Below are 21,169 nucleotides of genomic sequence, written 5' to 3'. Positions count from 1 at the left end.
CTCGGTGCCCAACTGCACTTCAGCAAGGAGGCACTGGGAGACCAGCTGGCTTGTGAGGCCATTTAGGCCTAGATCTTTCATAAATGCTCCCTCCACCTCACATTGAGAGCGAGGTCAAACAGACATCTGTAGAATAACAAAATCAAATGCATGCTTCACCATCTTTGTAAGTGTGGCTAAGAATTGAAGAAGCATAGAAATACCTGGCTTACGAAACTTCTGCCATCACGTAGCATCCGTCCCATAAATAGGATGCAACACAAGGAACTACAGTCCAGATTAAGTTAAACTTTAGGGCAGCTGCTTAATCTCATTTTTTCTTCAGGGAAAGAATTACTTAGTGACAGGAGTAAAGAGATTCCCCTTTCTATAATAAACATTTACTACTCACAAATACCTGTTGGAACATGCATGTGTTAATACTAAAATGACAGTGATTTGACATGAGGTGTAATTCAAGAATGAGACTCTACCAGCACCTCAAAAAACAAACACCCCCCCCCCATGCCTTAGATACTACATCAAAATTAAATACCCAAAAGTGAGAATAGGCTATATGAACAGAAGAGGAAAATGTAGAAATGCTCCTTAGGACGACAAAAGAAATACTTGAAAATGGGGAGGTAATCCCAAAATGTAAATCAGTGCCAAGAGTTATTTCTGCAGATGGATAAACCTTGTTCAGAGCTGGTTCCTACACAGACAATGCATGAACAGATTATATTCGAAATCAGCTCTAAATAGGATGTTATCATGAGTAGACAGTATTTGTGCATAGCTGCTGATTTCAAACAGTTCCAGGAATGACTCAACATTAACAAATACAAGTTGCTTTGTGTTCACTGCAATATTAAACAAAAATATAGACATAAAACATATCATACATTCCAAAGAGCAAATCAACAGAATTTAAGAGACAGAAAACATAACAGAAATCGGTGCTGAAAAATTCAGAACCAAAACTGAAGCAGGAAAAAAGTCACTAATCTCTGCAGTAATCTGACAAATGCACAAAAAGGTTTGAAAATATTTCCCAGCACTATGGTCCACCACTGACAGTTTTTAACAAAATTTCAGTAGAGAAATTCCAAAAGACAGCAAAACCATGTGTTATAATAGCATTCAATGATGAAAACCAAGCTCAGGTAGTAAGGAATTCAAATCAAAAATGAACGGAAAAGGGAAAGATTAAATTATCTAAGCACTAGCATGTAAGTGAAGCTCATGACAGAAGCAAAAGTCTTTCACAGAATGCCCCTCAAGACCTACTATAATATTCACTGTCACTCAATTTTTTCATTGATAAATTAGAAGAAAAATTACCATGGTAACTGTCTGAAGAAACTAACAGTGAAAAGCCTACACAGTAAAGCAGACCTATTTCAAGCTTCTCTTAAGCTATCCAAATCTCAAGTTACCTATCAGAAAGAAGAGGGATCAGAGTTACCAGATCTATTTTCAAAAAAGAAAAGAAGATTCAAAAAGATACTAAAATATCTTAGGCTAGCTGAAAAAAAACAGACAAAAATGAATGGCTGCAATCTGATACCACGCAATGCCACATAAACTGAACTGGAATAAAAGTACTTATCTGTGATTGTTCCAAAGGCAACTCACCCTCACTACCATCAAGACGCAAAGGTCTTTCCAAAAACCACAATTCTAGGAAATTAGTGTTCAAAGAATCTAGAAGTTCTCACCGCTCTCACAGCAGATCCATTTCCTCCCCTTCCTGAACTCTCAATACTCAACATTCCCCTCACTAAATAAATTCAGCTTACTAAATGTGGAAGAGAAAGTAACAGGAAAAAAAAAAGACAGACAACAAATGTGGAAAGCATTCTGCCAGTGTAGAGAAATTAAGAAACTCAGAGAAGGGTCAGAACAAGCGAGTTTCAGCAGAAGTCAACCACTAAATCAGCCCTGTCATCTCACAGGGTAACACCAGAACTGCATCTTTTTCCCAAACAAAATCTTTGGGCTCTTACAGAGCTAAAGATATAAATTAACAGCCCGTGATAAAGATGTCAGACTGGCCCTTTTTGGCCTCCAATTTCATGAGCATGCCTCATTAAACATGAGCAGTAGCAAGGACACAAGTGTTTCAGGAAAAGAACTCATAAAAAAAAAAATGTAATGGGAAAAATTCTCCAAGAACAATGTTACATTTGTATTCCCGAATCACAGGGGCATATGTTTGGGAAAGGAAAGAGATTTGGAAATTCAAAATTATTTACACTCTTGGAGATAGGACTCAGTTAAAGTAGCAACACAGTAAGAGTTGATGGTTGATCAAGATATATGACCAACAGCATAACCCCTTCACCATTCCCCACAAAATACATTATTTAGGATGCAAAACAAAGCAAGAGGGATTAAAAACGAAAACAAAAAAAAAAAAACAAGTGTTCATTCAGCCTTTTTACCATCTTCAAGAAACTGTGTCCTATACTAAATTAACCCAGTAGTTAAAAAAATCAAGCAATTACAGTAGGCAACAATACATCCATGTACAGCATTAATAACTGCCCAGACAACCATAGAACTTAACATTTCCAAAGACAGCTCCAACTAAAAATAATTACTGTATTTTAAAAATCCAACACATGCAAATAATGTCCTATTAGGTAAAGCTGGAAAAACAAACAAACAAACAAACAAAACCCATTAAAAAAGCCCACAACATTTCTGAAATTACCAGCAAGATGACTTTCTGGATTTCCAGCACTGCACCCTAAAATTTTTACCATTGGCAATAAGATTACAACTTGCAATACAGCAGCTGTTTGACTCTTCCAAATTTTCTGAAGTGGTAAGAGTAGGACAGCTAAACACAGATGTGGCCAGCCAGCATCTAAAATCCCATCTGTCCATACAATTAAGTTAGTGAAGGCAAAAAGGTCAGAAAATATTCTAATGTATTTTGCCTGTAATACTGACTTCAGGAGTTCTGAATACACAGAGCTGGGGCTGGGAGGCAGCACAGCACAGTGACCCAACCTGAAGTTATTTTAATTACACTCTCACACTGGATCTGTCTCTTGCAGTTCAGCAGCCAGCCTTCAAACAGCTGTGCTGGCTTGAAAGAGAACACACACCCCTCACCAGTGTACAGCAGAACACCCTGCACACTGAAGCTATTGTCCAAATCCCTTATTCCTTCTTACTCACCTCTTGGAGCAATGAAAACTACCCACTTAACCCAGCAGAAAAGCACAGAGGAGGAAACTAATTCCTCTGGAATGACAATAAATGTAGAGTACCTGATTCAACCCAAGGGCTCAGCTTGGTGGAAAACTACTTACAGTAATTTTTTTTTACTATAATCACTGGAATTATTAGAAAAGACAAAAATCTATTTAAATGTTTGGGATTTTTTTTCCTTTTTACAGTGAAAACCACTCACAAAGTCTGAAAAAGTCTCTCTTTTACTAAAAAGGAGTGATAATTACAAAAAAAGAGGGGGAAAAAAAAACAAAACCAAACACCAACCAACCACAAAAGTGAAATGTTTCACCCCCCCCAAACAGGCAAGTCTAGCCAGCAGCTCAGTAGCTTGATTTAAGTCCTTCCAGTTAGAGTGCCTTCACACAGAAGAACATGTTCTTATTCCCTCCCAAAATAACTAAGTTCATGCATACTTTAAATCTTTATAGCAGTCATATTTTTCAATAGAAGCCCATACCTGAGTTCCATTACTCTTCCCAAATATAAAACTGAAGTAGGACTTTGAGAATAAGAATTTAAACATCTCATTAAAAATTTAAAAAATTGGACAAATTCGAGTACTAGCAAAGATTTAACTCCTTAAACCTCTGGGATCTATTAAATATTTAAAAGGAAAACCAAAACAATAATTGCAAAGTTAATTACACACCACAAATACTTTGTATTTATCTGATTTTAAATGGTATCTCTTCATAGTGCTCTTATATTCCTCAAGGCAAGTATATGCTTGGCACAATCTAGCATCAGCTGACATGCATAACCACCAACATCTTCATCAGTTTCTAAATGTGTGCTGCTCTAAATGTTAGAGTACAAAATGAGGAACGGGAAAACAGCAATGTAGCTCATCATACAGAAACTGAATGTGAAAGCATTCTACCTACCTGTCCCAGTCATCATCTCCAGCTCTTCTTCTCCAAGACCTTTCTGCACCAGGCTTATCAAACTGATCAAAGTCATCATCTGCAAAAAAGGTGACTATGTTAAATAGTTCTCACTGAATTGAAAGGTTCCTGAAACAGCCATATAATCCGGATTATTTGGTGGGGGTTGTTTTTCAGAAGATGCAAAAAATACCTTTTTCCACTTTCCATGTTAACACAAGGAAAGCTGATAAACACCAACATGCCTCACTAAAAAAAAAATAATAATATGCTATGTAGCTTTCCCTCTTCACCACTGAGTTGATGATGACCCAAGGAAAACAGACAGAACATGAGATAAATCACTGGAAAATTTTGCCAACAAAGGTAATTCCAGAGACAGGCACTCCCCAGGAATGCACAAAACTGAGGTGCAACAGAGATGAAGGAAACAACATCTGCCAGTTCTCTGCTTGCCTTGGGGGCCACAAGCTTATCTACCTAAACTGAGCCTGCAAAGGCACTCTGTAAATAGGAGTAAACTTCAGGTCAGCACAAGGCAAGCTGGCACAGAAGAAGGAAGTCAGGTATAATACACCATCAATTATCTCAACTGGGGCATTACAACCATTAGAAGTCACTGAAGCAGGTTACTCTAGGTACCTAAGCATAGAACATGCCTTCCAAGATAAAACTGGTGCTCCATATATTTCTCTCAACAAGTACCCTCAGTTTAGCCTATCAAATCACAAATTACTCTTGCATAGATTAGTTTGCAAATTATAATTTTTCTACTTAAAAACCTTAGATCTTCCATTTATCTGCAAAAGAAATGCAACGCTCAGTTGCTTTGTTCAGACACCCAATGTGTCTATCATCTGCAAACTGGAAGACACACTTTCAGAAACACTCAACCCTCACTCTCCCATCCTGTGGCTAAAGCCCAATAGAGAAGGCACACCTGGATTTAGTGTCTTTTCACACCTTTTAATTACTTCTGTAAGAGTCAAACAAATGCGCAAACGAACATTACGTTTAAATGAAAAACCCACTGCAGTTTAATGGTCTGCAAAATACAGGAGGCTGAGCAATCTAGTCCTTGCAGTCTGACAGTCAGAAATTATGATCACTAAGATGCCATATACCCGGTCAGTCTCCTGACTCTATTTGGATTTCACTCCTTGAACAAGTAAAATGTCAAGGGTAAACTGGTCTTTTCTGTGTGTTTGTGTTTTTTCAGTGAACCTTCAAAACCAAATCTGTTTTCAGCTTTTTAAACTCAACCCAGTATCCTTTAGTGAATATTCCCCACATGCAACAACAAACCTGTTCACTTCTTTCTTCATATTATCAAAACACAAGTGATAGTGACCAATAAGTTTAAGAAGATGTAAAAACAAAGATCACAAAGATAAAATTCAGTTCTTGCAATGTCACTAAATTAAGAGCTTTCAAACCATGAAATTCTGTCATAAATAGCTATGAAAATAAGACTACCCTGTACAAATTACGATGCAACACAAGCCCAGTGGGGCAACTCTTTTATTCTGAAACAGTAGCTAAATAATTTTTTATCAGGTTCTCCATTTTAGTGCCTACAGATACTTTTATATTTTGAACTAATCTTCTATATTTAAACTAATTTACTGGCTAACACCTCTAAAACAAACTGTCAGTTCACAATTCTCTGCAAGCTCCTTCTATTCCAATTCCTATTTCACTCACAGGGGAAACCCAGACAGACCTAAGTTTACTAGCTTCACCCAATACCAACAAAAACCAAAAAACCAAAACAAAACAAACAAAAAACCATAAAAAAAATCCATTAAAAAAACACAACCACAGAACAACAACAAAAAAAAAACAAAAAAAAAACAAAAAAACAAAACAAAACACGCCACTAAAAACAAACCCCATCTTGCTCTCCTTATGGTTGTTCATACTGCATTCATCATAACAGAATCACAGACTGGTCTGAGTTGGAAGGGACCTTAAAGCTCACCTGGTTCCAAACCCCTGCCATAGACAGAGACACATTCCACTAGTCCAAGCTGCTCAAAGCCCTGTCCAACCTGGCCTTGAGCACTGCCAGGGATGGGGCAGCCACAACTTCTCTACTGCATTGCCATTGCATCTCTACTGCATTGCCATTTTAAGGGTGCAAGTATCCTGCACTGTCATTGTTCTTACAGCTGGACTGCAGTAACCCACTGACCTGATGTAAACACCTCCAAAGTGGGATTTTTTTCTTTTGGTTTGTGGGTTATTTTTAAGGTAATGAGGTAATTGTTTTTGCAGCAATCCAAAATGACAGTGTCCACATGTTGACTAACACAGCTTGAGACACCACTATCCGGAAGAACTAGCTTCTTTTTAAGCTATGCCTGCTTGCTTGCAAGATGCAGTATTTTTTCATGCTAGGCACCACTGGCAGAACTCTAGAGAGCTGCATTATAAACCAGCACCACTTGAAGATCTTAGCTTTTCAGCATACAATTCTTACACATGTGAACCATTAGGTCAAACAGGTTTAAATCTGGAAAAGTTATGTGCCAAACCCTTTATCTCTGCTGAGATCTCTCTACAGCAAAAATGATCATTCTTCAGTACAATTCATAGTACTTTTACAGGCCAGATACTGAAGTTCCATGGCCATACAAGTGCTACAAGCTAGTATTACTACTAGTAAAGAAACAATACAAAAGAAAGTCCACATAACTGTCAAGTTTCTAGTGTAGAGAAAGACCTCCACTCTATCATACCAATATCACAAACCTCCAGCTCTTCCAACCCCTCCAAGTTTCTCGCTACCTATTCCTTGGTTTTGAGCAACTCCTATCAAAATCCAAAGCTGAGTTACATCTATGCAAAGCCCTTTTCACAAGTCTAGAAGGATGCATACGAAAGCCCCCAAAATGACTGGCCAACCTCTGGGTGGTGACCACAGCTTACAGGAACTGCTTCACCTAGGTCCCCACCACCACCCTGTCCTCGTCTCTCCTTGTCTCATCACATTCTAATAGAATCATAGAATAGTTAGGGTTGGAAAGGACCTTAAGATCATCAAGTTCCAATCCCCCTGCTATGGGCAGGGACACCTCGCTCTAAACCGTATCACCCAAGGCCTCGTTCAACCTGGCCTTGAACACTGCCAGGGACGGAGCATTCACAACCTCCTTGGGCAACCCATTCCAGTGCCTCACCACCCTCACAGTAAAGAATTTCCTCCTTATATCCAATCTAAACTTCCCCTGTTTAAGTTTTAACCCGTTACCCCTTGTCCTATCACTACAGTCCCTAATGAAGAGTCCATCTCCAGCATCCCTATAGGCCCCCCTTCAGATACTGGAAGGCTGCTATGAGGTCTCCACGCAGCCGCCTCTTCTCCAGGCTGAACAGCCCCAACTTTCTCAGCCTATCTTCATGCGGGAGGTGCTCCAGTCCCCTGATCATTCTCATGGCCCTCCTCTGCACTTGTTCCAACAGATCCATGTCCTTTTTATGTTGAGGACACCAGAAGTGCACACAATACTCCAAGTGAGGTCTCATGAGAGCAGAATAAAGGGGCAGGATCACCTCCTTTGACCTGCTGGTCACACTCCTTTTGATGCAGCCCAGGATACAGTTGGCTTTCTGGGCTGCAAGCACACACTGAAGCCGGCTCATGTTCATTTTCTCATCGACTAGCACCCCCAAGTCCTTCCCCACAGGGCTGCTCTGAATCTTCTCTGCCCAGCCTGTAGCTTTGCCTGGGATTGCTCCCACCCAGGTGTAGGACCTTGCACTTGGCATGGTTAAACTTCATGAGGTTGGCATCAGCCCACCTCACAAGCATGTCAAGGTCCCTCTGGATGGCATTCCTTCCCTCCAGCGTATCAACCGAACCACACAGCTTGGTATCATCGGCAAACTTGCTGAGGGCGCACTCAATCCCACTGCCCATGTCAGCGATGAAGATGTTAAAGAAGACCGGTCCCAACACCAGTCCCTGAGGGACACCACTCATTACTGGTCTCCAGCCGGACACTGAGCCATTGACCACAACTCTTTGTGTGTGGCCATCCAGCCAGTTCTTTATCCACAGTGTGGTCCATTTATCAAATTGATGTCTCTCCAATTCAGAGACAAGGATGTCATGTGGGACAGTGTCGAACGCTTTACACAAGTCCAGGCAGATGACATCAACTGCTCTACCGTCCATCAGTTCTGTAGCCCCATCATAAAAGGCCACCAAATTGGTCAGGCAGGATTTCCCCTTAGTGAAGCCATGCTGGCTGTCCCCAGGCACCTTGTTGTTTTTCATGTGCCTTAGCATGCCATCCAGGAGAATCTGCTCCAAGATTTTGCCAGGCACAGAGGTGAGACTGACTGGTCTGTAATTCCCCAGGTCATCCATTTTCCCCTTCTTGAAAATGGGGGCTATATTTCCCTTTTTCCAGTCGTCGGAAACTTCACCTGACTGCCATGATTTTTCAAATATGATAGCCAGTAGCTTAGCAACTTCATTTGCCAGCTCCTTCAGGACCCCCGAATGGATTTCATCAGGACCCATGGACTTGTGCACGTTCAGATTTTTAAGATGGTCTCGAACCAATTCCTCTCCTATGGTGGGCCCAAGGTCTTCATTCTCAATGATACAAAGATCTTTGGGACAGAGGAAAACAGCTTTTCTTTTTTATACTTATTTGTTCTATGACAGCTAACGGTGACAATGCACATTACAAATTATGCTATTTTGACATTAAGTACTGTCAGAGCCCAAAGCAGGTTGTAGCTCTCTTTTAGAAAATAAGGTCACAACAATCATGCATCTACAGATAGCATTCATTGCCAGCTTCATCATCTGTGAGACAGCAAGTATTGCAATAGACACAGGCCTTACACCAGCAGTGTGATCTGATACCTAGCAAACCTCAGTGAGGCATCATTTTTTTATGTTTCTGAAACCACACCTTTTCATTTTCTTCCGTCTAGCCAAAACAAAACAGCAGTAAACAGCAATCAGCATAACATTTACAGATGTTTCTTCTTAAGAAACTCAAGTCAATGTTTGTGTCAAGGATGGTTAAGTGCCTGTAAAACATTAACTTGTACACAAAGAGGAACACTCAGCATCAGCAAAGCACAGAACCACTAACAGCAACAGCCAAAGACATACTTATATATATCTATATAATTCTCAGTACTGTGTAGAAGGTAAACAGAGAAGAAAAAAAGGAGGGAGGAATCCATGAGCTTCAGCTTTTTAAGAAGGAAAACGTCCATCATAGAAGCTGGAAGAGGTTTTGTGTTTCTTCCAGCAGCATCAGTGCAGCCTACAAAGTACACAGCAACTGTTGCTAAGAGATGCAATACAATGGTACGGCTCCTCCTTTCAATGCAAGGCTCTCTTGGCAAACCTTACCAAGATGTATGCACATTAGCTGGGTATCAACTGTAAGATCCTAACAGGTGATCACTAAGTAAGCCTCCTCTCTAACTTCCAGGCAGCACTAGAAGAATTTGAAAAAAAAACAACAAAAAAAAAAATCTGGAAAAAACCGACAAACAAACAAACAAACAAAAAAAAAAACCCACCAAAACACAACCAAACCACACTAAGCCCTATGAAATACCAAAAAGCACTAACTGACTAAGGAAGCAGGGCAGGCCAGTTACAGAGGAAAAAAAAAATAATCTGCCACATAGCACTTCCTACTGCACAAAAATCACCATTATCAAAGTGACAGAGAAGCTGCAGGATGCTGCAGAGACTGACTAATGCTGACTGCTCTGGAAGGCCAGTCTGCCTCACAAGGCTCTGGCCAGCTGCAAACCAGAAGAATCAGAGAATGATCTGGGTTGGAAAGGACTTTGAAATTGTCTAGTTCCAACCCACCTGCCACAGGCATGGACACCTCTCACTAGATCAGATTGCTCAAGGCTCTGTCCAACCAGCTCTTGAACACTGCCAGGGGCTGGGCATTCACAACTTCCTTGGTCAACTGTTCCAACGCCTCACCACTCTCACAGGAAATAATTCCTTCCTTATCTCTAACCTAAATCTCCCCTGCTTAAATTTTAACTTAAGAAGCACAAAGCCAAATACGCTTGGCTTTCCACATTAAAATGTTCCTATCTGCTTTATACTTATACTTACCCTGGTGTAGCACCAGCAGTGCTAGAAGTTGTTCTATACAGCGCTCTTTTTTTTTCCAGTTGTTTTATGATACATACCCAGAACTGCTTAATAAGAACAAATCATCCACACTAGAAAGCCACAAAATACAAGCCTCATTTCCTCTTTGGCTATGCCAGTCACAGTTTTTAACTCTGTAGATACCCTTTCAATAAAACCTTCACTAATCATTTTTCTATGTAAAATGGAAGTCCTAAGCTACACAGTCGAGTCTCACAAGCGTAGGAGGTGAATCAGTAAGAACGCTGCAGAGCTTTAAACATCTTAAAATGGTACCAATATAGCCTAAAAAGGTAGCCCTACATAGCAGCTCTTGCTAAGCTGGAGTATTTTACTGCAATGAGATGGCCAAGACTTCTCAACTAGGAAAAACATTTGATGACTGCATCATTAGTCTTCCTATAAATACACCTGCACACTTCCTGGAACACTAACTACATGTTGCCTCATAAACCTCAACAGCTCAAAAAATTGTATTTTGCTTCAATATCACACTATCATGAACATAAAACATATTATTAGTTTCAGGCATCAAAGACGTCTCCTTATCCAAAACAAGACAGAGATGCCACAATGATCCAATAGTTAAACGGATAAAATGTATTACGCACTGTTTAACCAACAGGTCTTTTAATAAGTAACTCAGCTACACTGCTTTGGGGCAGAGCGAGTAAGGGAGGCATTTAAAAAAAAAAAAAATCCTAGAGGAAAAAAACTTATTTACCCCATGGAAAAAAATAACAATTCTCTGTGCTCAGATTTAATGCTGAACATAAGTCCATCTTGACCTATCCCATTCCCTGGTATCACATTTGAAACACAACACGACAACTTGACAGCATTTCAAGCACAAGTCTCCAGATTAAAAACAGATTTTGTTATGTAATAGTTTGTTTCTGCAGAATATTTTTCTTTATATTTTGTTGTAAAAGGTTACACAACATACAGGTATTGTAAAGCCTCAGTGTTCTGGGATTGAGTATATACATTTATATACTATTTTTTTGCCTGGTAGTGAACTGAATTTCAGTATCTCTTGCTATACAGTACAGAAAAGTAACAGGTTTCACAAGGAACAGACACATCTAAAACATAGGCTGGCGATGTAACTGTACTATTAACACCATCTGAATGGAAACTTTGGGTAACAAATTGTGACAGCATCCAGCAATAAAAACACAAGGTCAACAGGAACTCTATGCCTGTGATGTGAATCTAAGACATCATGTAACACACTATGAATGCAGTCCCATTTATTATAGATACTCAAGCTCTCTACCCATTCTTAAAAAGGGGGGGGGGGGAAAGTCACGTTCACTCCTATTACTGCATTATGCAAAAGAACACAAATGCACCACACTTAAACACAGTTTAGTTTATCTGTTCAGGAACAGACATCATAAAGCCTTTATAGTGGTAAACACTCACAGAAGCCTTAAGTATTTATAACAACGCAACAACTGCTTAACATGGTCCCCAACTAATGTATTTCATGCTTTCTTTCCAAATTACTCTATAGTTTAACTTCCTCAAACAGACAAAGTAGAAAAAATAATTTCCACAGAAGTTATTTTTATGTTCTCAAAACCAATTTATTTTTTTTAGAGAGTTTGTTATGATGCAAAGCAACCCACTAACAATAAGCAAGAAGAGAACTAATTATGATATGCTGTCTGGAACCATCAAGCCACCAAAAAAATATTAAGAAAAAGAAACAACTCCAAAGTCTGCTTGGCTTTGAAAACATACTTGCTTTGGAAAAACATTTTAAAAATGTCAGTCTTTGCCTCACAAATGTGGAACAGTGAATGATGGCCAAGAGCTTAAATGAAATCCACATGAACTGAGCTCCCAAATGGCTTTGGACACTGATGAGAAACTGCAACTCTCCAGAAACTCCCCAGCATCTTTCACAGTCACCAAAACTTACAGTGAAAACAGAGGCTGTCTTACAGCAGAATATAACACAGGACCAAACACATTACTTGGGGTTTTTTGGCCAAGTCACTAACAACCATCTTCTTAAATTATTCTGGAGAACAAGTTCTATGTGACCTAAAATCTGAGGTTGAGTATTTGATACAATACAGCATGGTTTGGATTTTGTAAACACAAGTGATAGTATGTTTAATTTAGATGACCTGAGAGAACATTCAGAATAATGAGACTTTCAGTGAAAGCTTGTCAAAGCAGCACAGAGATTACAAATTGCTACACTTTAAAGCAAATTTGCCTGCCACAAGCTCATTGAAGCAGTAATGGGTTTTGGCACTTAGCTGGTAGACTAGCCTATGACCATATATTTTTATTTCATGAATTGCAAATGCTATAATCCTTGACACTTAAAGGAGTTTTACTGTAATATGCACACACTAAGTTACAGTGACCAACTGTATCAGTCCACCTAACAAAGCAGGATGCAACACCCAGAGACCAAATTACAGCCAGCACTTCACACACACTTTCAGATAGGCACATATGCAGAATGTGTTTCCAGCCCATGTATGCTACTGTTGAATAGCCTGAAGCAAGACAAGTTCAACTGAATTTGTCACACTAGAGAATTTTTAGTACACCTTTGTATCTGATAGTGACCCACAACACAGAGAAAGGTGCTTGCTGTGCTAGAAGTATAAGCTTTTCCAATTTTTAACAGCTTCACAAGAGGTTTTTAAAGCCACTACACTGCTGAAAGCACAACAGCAGCCCTTAGACTACTTAAACTGATGACAGCGTAAATTCAAGCTGGAGGAATAACATAACAGGCTCAGAGGTAGAGAAACACCCGTTCAGCTACTCTTAGTACAGGACCTCCAGCGGGAATATGAGGTAGACATGTATAAGACAGAGCCCTCTTCAGCTCCTCCTCCACCCATCATAATTCATACCCCAAGAATATCTACACTAAAAGTCTCGTAGACTACTGCTGTTCATCAGCAGTTAATTAATCTGAAAGGAAGAAAACTTACGAATAGTTTTCCCTTACTTCAGTATGACAAGCAAGATACATGCTCCTTGCTTTGTTTTAGTAATTGTTTGTTGCTTATCTCACAACCATCTCTCCCTAATAAGCTTAAAATCTAGCTGTAAGCTGATTGCAGTGAACACCAAGAAAAAAATGTCAGCATCCACACAACAGTTATTACATTACACTATAAACAGATCATCACTAAATCACTGAACAGCACAGGTTGGAAGGGACCTTGAAAGACCATCTGGTCCAACCTCTGTGGGACAGGAAGCCTAGGTGAAATAATTTATCTAGCACCCTTGTCCGACCACATCTTGAAAACCTCCAGTGATGTAGACTTCATTATGTACCTGGAGGTTTTTCCACTGACTGATTGCTCTCTACGTAAACACAGAATTCAAAAAAGTATTTCTTTTATCAAGTGAAGCCTCTCCTGATGCAACTTGCAGCCATTGACCCTTGTCTTCTCCAACACCTGAAACTTTCCAGTTTATGTTTGTGAAACCTATCACCAAAACAGCCTTTACCTTCACCCTTAGAAAACTTAGTTTCACCAACAAGTGGTCACAAAAATACATACAAAGACCTTATTATTATGGATCAAGGCTGTATTCCCCAAAAGCCTAAAAACTTGTAAGTAACCAGTGAGTCCAGACATGCTGTCCAACAAATCACCTTCCTTCCATCAAATGTATCTAAATGTTCAGCCAACACAGCCATTTCACTTTCTTTTTCAGCCATGCAACATAGCCTTACAGAGGATTTAAACATTAATCTACATCTTCGAAGCCAAAACTTTCTCATGTTACCCTGCAATGTCATCAAATTAAGACTCAATTTACCTTCTCAAGACCTATTTTCTACTACTTTACCAATTATTAGAGCCTTAAAAACAAAATAAAAACCACACCAAAACAAGATGCTGGTATTGCCATATTTTAAAATCTTTTTGTCTCCCTCAAAATATTAAAAAAAAAACAAACACTTAAATTCTACAGTTAAAAGTTCAAAACTGATCAAAAACATTTACGACAACCAACCACTTACTCCTGGGCTTCTTTCCCATTTGTTAGTACCATTGACTTTGGATAGTAGTCCCTTTCCAAGAAGAGTTGCATACACCACTCCTGTAAGTTCTACGCTTTTTTATTGAGTCTTAGAAATGTCTCTAACAACTTCAAACACAAATTTTCCTTGATTTATGGCCATAAGTATGTGACACCTCTTAGTTTCTTCATTAACACAAGCGCTGAACAGTGATCATCTAGACTAGACACACACTATTTATATGGGGCAAGGACTGTATTTATAATTTGCACCATTTATTGATAAGCACAGTGTTAATGCTGAACAACTGCTTGTGCCCACTTAGTACAAAGTGACCGTAACTCATGGCTAAACACATACAGTACTCCACAACTAAAACCAAATAGTGTTGAAACTGAAGCTTCACCACTTTGTTGAAGGTTTCTTGCTGCATATACCTTTGTACATCAAGGCGCATTCAGTCACCTTGCAGTAGTTTTAAACACAAGACTCAAAAGGGCTTGAAAGTGACACTTTATTTAAATTAATGTCCTCGTAATAGTACAAAATCTCCCAGAGATAGAACATGCATACAAACTTTGTTTCCACATCACATATAAATGATCTGAACTACAGGCTCTAGCACTAAGGTTTTGTGTAAAATAACTTTAACATTGCAGCACATTTAACAACATTAAAACAATGCCCAAGATATTAAGATATTTACTGTTTTACCCATCAGTGCTGTCCTTCCTAATCTTCTTCCTAAACTCAGCTCCTAAACTTGAGAATTTCTTTGTGATATTTAGCTTTAATAAGAACTTTAATTTTGTTTATGCACACTGTAGCCAATTAAGCTAACAATGCAAACAATCTGACCACTTTGGTGAGTGCCCACAAGGTTGAACCATACTCTTCTTCATTACACCTACTTACAGAAAACAAGCACAGACTAAAATCAACACACTTTTGTACAAACAAGGGCAAATGGATTAACTGACAACTCTGACCTGCCTTTATCAAAACTGTTATTCCTACTGAAAGCAAGGCCAACAGCAACAGGGGCCCTGCCCTAGCCAAGGGAACACAAGGGCTCCCACCAACTCACGACGCCGACTCCCATTAGCAAGAGCGGCGCCCCTGGGGCCTTGCAGTGCCTGTAGAGCTCCTCTTGCCCCGCGGCAGCACGGGCCTCACCCTACTCGAGCCCCGCCGGCGCAGCTGGGCGCGCCCGCCCATGCTGAAGACCGAGAGGTGGCGGGGTGCAGGGGCGCCACCGCCCCAGAAAGGCCCCGCAGCCCACGGCTCCCTCAGCCCCGCCAGCCGCGCCGCTCCGCTCCGCCCCGGCCAGGCCCGGCGCCGCGGCTCTAGCCGGCCCCGCTCCCACAGGCTAAGCCCCAGAGCTCCGAACCCCCGGCGCAGTCCTACAAGGCCGTGACACCCACCTGCGCCTCCTCCCAGGGCGGCAGCCATGGCTCTTCGTCTTGCCCAGGCGGCGGCGGCGCCCAGGCGGCGGCTCCCAGCGGCGACCCCGTGCCGCCCGCGGGAGCGGCGAGGAGCGGGGGAACGCGGAAGGGGGAGAGACTCGAATTCAGCACCCGGCGCTTCCCCCTCCCGCCACCTCTCCGCACGCACCCACTACAGGAGAACAACAAACTACCACAACATGGCGGCCGCCACCATCGTCGCTGTCGCCACCGCCCCCGCGCTGCATCATGGGACGGCGGAGAACCGGTCCCTCCCTCGCGGGGAGGGCGGGCAGCGGGCGCCGCTGGTTGGCTAGACAGGACCCAGGAGCTCCGTGCGCAGCCATCGTCAGCGCCCTCTGCACATGCGCGGAGCGACCTCCTGCCTGCTGCGCCTGCGGGGCGGGCTGGGCGGGAACGCGCATGTGTCACCGTGGAGGGGCTGGAACGCGCACGCGCGCCGGGGCCTGGGATGTGATGCGTAGTGCAATGGCGGTCGGGACCTTGACGTGCCGCCTCCCCCTCCGTCCTTCGGTCCGAGAGTTGCGCAGAGGCTCTCGGGAGGGACTGTGGAGCTGTGCTTGCTCATGGGGGCTTCTGCACCGTGCCCAGGGTTCCTGCGAACAGGCCCCGGTGGCCTGGGCCTAGCCTCCCCCCAGCCCCCGTCACAGCGGAGCAGGCTCGCCGGCCCTCTGGGAGGCTGCTGTCTGCTGCTTGGTTGCGGTGCCTTTGCCCAGCCGGGACCAGTAACAGGGAGTGGGAACGGAAGGAAGCGGCAGCTTGACATCGTTCACACACCTCCATGATACGGATCTGTAGGTGTCTTTTGCCAAAGTGGGCTGCTCGCAGTACCCCCAAAATGCCAGGTGCGCATGGGGCACCACTGAGGCGTCACTAGGTCATGAGGCCAGCTGCTGGTCCCAGGTTGAGTTGCCTCTTGTGTCAGATATATAAACCCATGAGTTAATGGGATTAAAACACACCATGAAAATGTCAATTTGGGCTATGTTAAGGACATACGTGGTCTTTCATCTTTTGAGCGTACAGGGAAGTTTGAGCTTGAATAAGAGTTCAGGCCATGTAGTTCTTGCTTCACTGAACCTGGGTGCTTTACAACCATGGTGTTACAACATCCTAAATCTGTGTACACTGTTACAATCATCCTAAATTCCAGTGCAAGCTGGAAGTCCTTTTCTGCTATCTCTCCCTGGGCGCATCCCTCCTGGCTGCCTGGCAATGTGCTGCCCTTCTTTTCAATTGTGTGGCTGTAGAGTAGTTCAGTTTGGATCACTGATCCCACAGAAAAGTAATTCTCCAAAAAGAGTTTTCCTTTTGAGTTTCCTTCCCACATTTTAGTAGGGAAGTCAGAGATTTGGCATTCTGCATATGCCAGATCAAACACAGAATAAAATTGTGCCTTTGCATAAAACAAACTTTTAGGTTATTCTACTTACAAAGAAGCCAAATCTGATCTGAAACAGTTTAGTGGAGCCTCCTATAACAAGACTTGTTGAAGGGAATGGCAAGTCTTTCCCAGGTGAACAACTCCTCATGGAAATAATTAACAGTGTTAGTATTTAAATTATCCGTGTTACCTGATTAAACCCTTGCTATGAGAATAGGGAAGTTCTCATGTCACTTTGTTCTGGGCTCTCTGCAGACTTACCTCATTTGGTCTCATTTTTCAGGTTTTCTTCACGTCTGTACAGCTAGACATTTACTCTTTACATATTCCTGTAAATTCACAGCCAAACACTGACTTCAGTTTAGGAAACAGACCATCAGTAAGAGATGCTTGCTGATTATTTAACACATTAAACAACCAGTCCAGCCCTGGTTGCCTGACATGGAGACAGTGAGATGAATGCAACTGCTATCAATGGTATAAAACCATGATGATTGAGTGGGGCCAGGATTTCAGCCATTGCTCCTTGGTGTTGATCTTTCTTTTGGTTAGCAGGTTTGCAACACAAGAGCATTTCATGGTAAGGGAGGCAGTTTTCTGAACCCTCTAAAGGCTGGATGGAGAAGTGGGGCGGGCAAGGCTCAGTTACTCTCAGCAGCAGCCTTTTAAAATTCACAGCTCTCTTGTCCTAATTCTCTGTATCCCTTCTGTTTGAGGCTGGGAAATTGCATGTTAAACAGAAGCACTATTCACAATGAGCATTTCTGTAGCATTCAGACATGTAGAAGAGTGTATTTTTATGCTCTATATTTTTGCTTATGGGGATGGCTGATTTGATTTCCATGACAGACTGTCCAAACATAAATCAGGTTACCATTTGCTTAACACACTAATATTAAAAAAGACTAGCAGGATAGTTCACTGTTACTCTGTTAATATACAGCCTCCTTAGGCATTTTTCACAGTTCTAGTACAAAAAAAGTGACCATTTCCAGGTGTGTGAAGTTCAGCAGGTGTGGAACAGGGACTTAAACTACAGTGACAGACAAGTGTAGTCGCTGTATTTGCCTTCACTCAGGACTTTCACTGAGTTTTGAAATTCCGGGAACTGTATAAAAACCTCTGATACTACCTAACCTGTGCTGTAAAATTTATGTGTGCTTGTGTCTTTTCTGTACATGGGGTTAACATACTTGCTGTCTCTGGAATCCATGAATTAATATGACCTTATGTGGACTAGTCATCATCAATTTGTTAAATATTTTTGGAAGTTCTGCGTAAATAATTTATTTGCCATATGTCTTCCAAAGCAAATCCAGTTGCAGTTGGGAATGCAACAGATTGCCTTGCAAGGAGATTAAGTAAATAACTGAGCCAGAACTCAAGAAACTTTTAATCCTGGTTCTGCACTCGCTTGCTGCATTACTAGGGCAGGTTGCCTTGCATCTGCTGCTTCAGATTTCCCCCTAAACTAGGGAGAATAATGTTAAACCACTGGTTTTTTCTAATCATTTTAAACCTTTCAGTAAAAATTGATATGTCCTGACCTCTACATCACACTGTTTGCATGGCAAGTCATTATCAGTTTTATTTACACCGGTTTTGGATGTTAATCTTTTTCCCCCCAGTATACTTAGTAGCTTAGTTTTGGAACAGGCACATTCAATTTTTTACCTGTTTTGGTTTGGTTTTATTTTGTTTCTTATTTCAGTTATTTATTTTTGCGTGCACACTGAAATGGTTTGAAGTCACCAGTCAGAACCACAGTAAAGCAGCCTTCCAAGTTTAATTTTATTAAACCCCTAAAATTAATATGAAGTTACTAAGAACTGTGTTATCAACACCAAATGACTTCTAATTCCCTAGAGAACATATACTTCTGGTTTATTTTTTAACCACGGTTACCTCTTTGTGAGCTTTCACTCTGGTCTGGCAAAGTCAGACTAAGTTTTCATAGCATGCAGGTTGGCTGAGATGAGTGCTCAGGTTGTGGGTTTGGCTCGTAACCTTCTTGTGGTGAACCTCTGAAAGCAACATCTGACTCCAAGCATCATCTTCTATTCAAAGTTAAGCCTGTCTTTGGACGAGTTCCTCCAAATTGGGCACTAAACAGGTCTTGGGTTATGTCAGCAACAACCTGTGATGCAGCAAATATTCTGTCACACCTGACAGGAAATTCTGGCTTTAAAGTGTACACACAAGGAGTGAAAAAGCAAATCCAGTCTCTTGTAAGTGCTACTGAGCCTGATCTCTGACCTGTTGGTAGCAGCAGCAGTACTTCTTAAAAGGTATACACAGGTAAAATAGGCTTCTTCTTTGAGCATATTCCCCAGAAGGGCAGAGGCAGAGTAGGAAATGGGAAAGACTCTAAAAACTACTGAATATCTTACTTAAGGAAAGGTAACAATATGAGGTTAAAACAACTGAAATATATGAAAAAGGCTGTTGTGATAAACTTGGAACATAAAACACTCTGAGTGTATTACAGCCTCTGGACTAACTGTAGTTTCAGAGCTGCTGGCAGTGTTTATGTGTATCAGATTTTGTTACTGCTGTAGTTTTTCTTCTCCCATTCTTGTTACTTATTTATCCGCTTATTGCAGCTTATTTGCCTTGTTGTGTGCAATGCACTTGATGCATCTTATTTCAGCTGTAATTCCTTCAGAGCAAGGTGACCTAAGGACCCCTGAAACAGCTGCTAGGTTAGAGAACAGGAGAGCTTGTGTACTGATAAATGGTCTCAACAAGCAATGTGTCTGTCAAGTGTATTATTAATGTGTCACATGTGGACTCCCTAGAAGGCTGGTCACTTACCACAGTTCAGAATCTCAACAGAACCCATACAGTGTTGAAGTATAGTATGAAATACATAGATCATTACTAGCTCTAGCTGGCTGCAGGGAGGTTTGGCCTGTAGCTTGAGTTCTAAACTGAGAGCAGCATGCAGAAGACTGGGTATTTGCCCTGGACCCCAGTGTTTGCAATATATTTTAGGGTTCTAGAGGAAAGAAATCAATAAGCACTGGAATAATCCAAGTGTTAAGAACGGATTTTATTACATTACAAAATAATTAGATTACAAACATTTACAGCATTTTAATTTATTTTTTTTTTCAGTCTGAATGATGGAAGTCTTGATGACTAAGCTTTTCTTTGTTTCATAAGGATGCCCTTGTGGTGTCGGGCAGCAAGGGAGTTGGGGCAAAGCTGACAAATGTAAGGCAGTCCTTCCTTTCAAGAATGACTCAGAATAGAGTGGAAATTGCCTAAGATGCCTCATTCTAAGGCAAAGGGAATGATACCCCATAATAAATATATCAGAGTAAGTAAAAGTTAGGAGCATTTCCCGAAGTTTTCTGACAGGGAGCCAATGTACGACATTGTTGGCCTTGCCCAAATGCCAAGTTTTGGGAAGGGCTTGCTTTCTCTGGACACAGGCCAGGGTGGCCCCTTCCACTCTGTAGAGAGCAGAACATTTGATGGATCTAGGCAAACCTCAGAGCATGACAAGCAACTTCTGTCGCCAAGATTCTTGTGGCCCATACCTGTGAGCAAAGCCCAGTTCTCTGTGGAGCCCCACTGAATGTAGAGACATTGTACACAGGTTCTAAATGTCAGCTTTCATACATGAACTTCCAGATCAGAGCTTATGTTCCTAAGAACTCCTTGTACCAGAAGGCTATAATCCTGTTAAAAGCCTCTGGGAACTACTGAAATGCAAATAATAGTAGCAATAATTAGCTCTGCTTTAATTGATACTGTGTATTCCTCAAATGTCAGTGAAAATTTACTTTGCTAAGCCAACAACTTCTCCCCTGGCACTCTGCTGGCTTTACCAGAATTACATGAGGGGTGAATTTGGATCATTGTAGGTTCCTGGCATATATTATCAGCTGTTGATTCCTTGCCCTTTAGAACTTGGCAAGCATACAGGAAGAGTTTGCCAGACATGCAAGAACTAGGTCTATGCATTTATGGGGAAATCCTTCGGGACTATGCACAGAAAGGAGTACAATTTGCTAGAAGTACCCA

At 41.4% G+C, this 21,169-nt stretch overlaps 1 protein-coding gene across 7 annotated transcripts in view; it reads right to left on the bottom strand.

Moving 5' to 3' along the window:
- The window catches only part of RBM33 (RNA binding motif protein 33), a 106,724-nt gene extending 90,719 nt beyond the window's left edge, over positions 1–16,005 (bottom strand). For 6 of the 7 annotated variants that reach the window (XM_061349313.1, XM_061349319.1, XM_061349336.1 and 3 more), the window contains exons 1-2: positions 15,712–16,005; positions 4,113–4,191 (exon numbers count right to left, since the gene is read on the bottom strand). In XM_061349313.1, coding sequence (XP_061205297.1) covers positions 4,113–4,191; positions 15,712–15,739 — 107 coding nt within the window. In that variant the 5' untranslated portion in view covers positions 15,740–16,005. The remainder of the gene's footprint in view (positions 1–4,112; positions 4,192–15,711) is intronic. The other variant, XM_061349327.1, reaches the window with a different exon arrangement.
- Between the last annotated feature and the right edge of the window lie 5,164 nt (positions 16,006–21,169).

Source organism: Neopsephotus bourkii, unplaced genomic scaffold, assembly GCF_033783945.1.
Source record: "Neopsephotus bourkii isolate Nb327-2 ecotype Australia unplaced genomic scaffold, CSIRO-AGI_Nbou_v1 NB_53, whole genome shotgun sequence".
NCBI lineage: Eukaryota > Metazoa > Chordata > Aves > Psittaciformes > Psittacidae > Neopsephotus > Neopsephotus bourkii.
The sequence above is the reverse complement of the archived record's forward strand: the minus strand, read 5'-3'. Positions and strand labels throughout refer to the sequence as shown.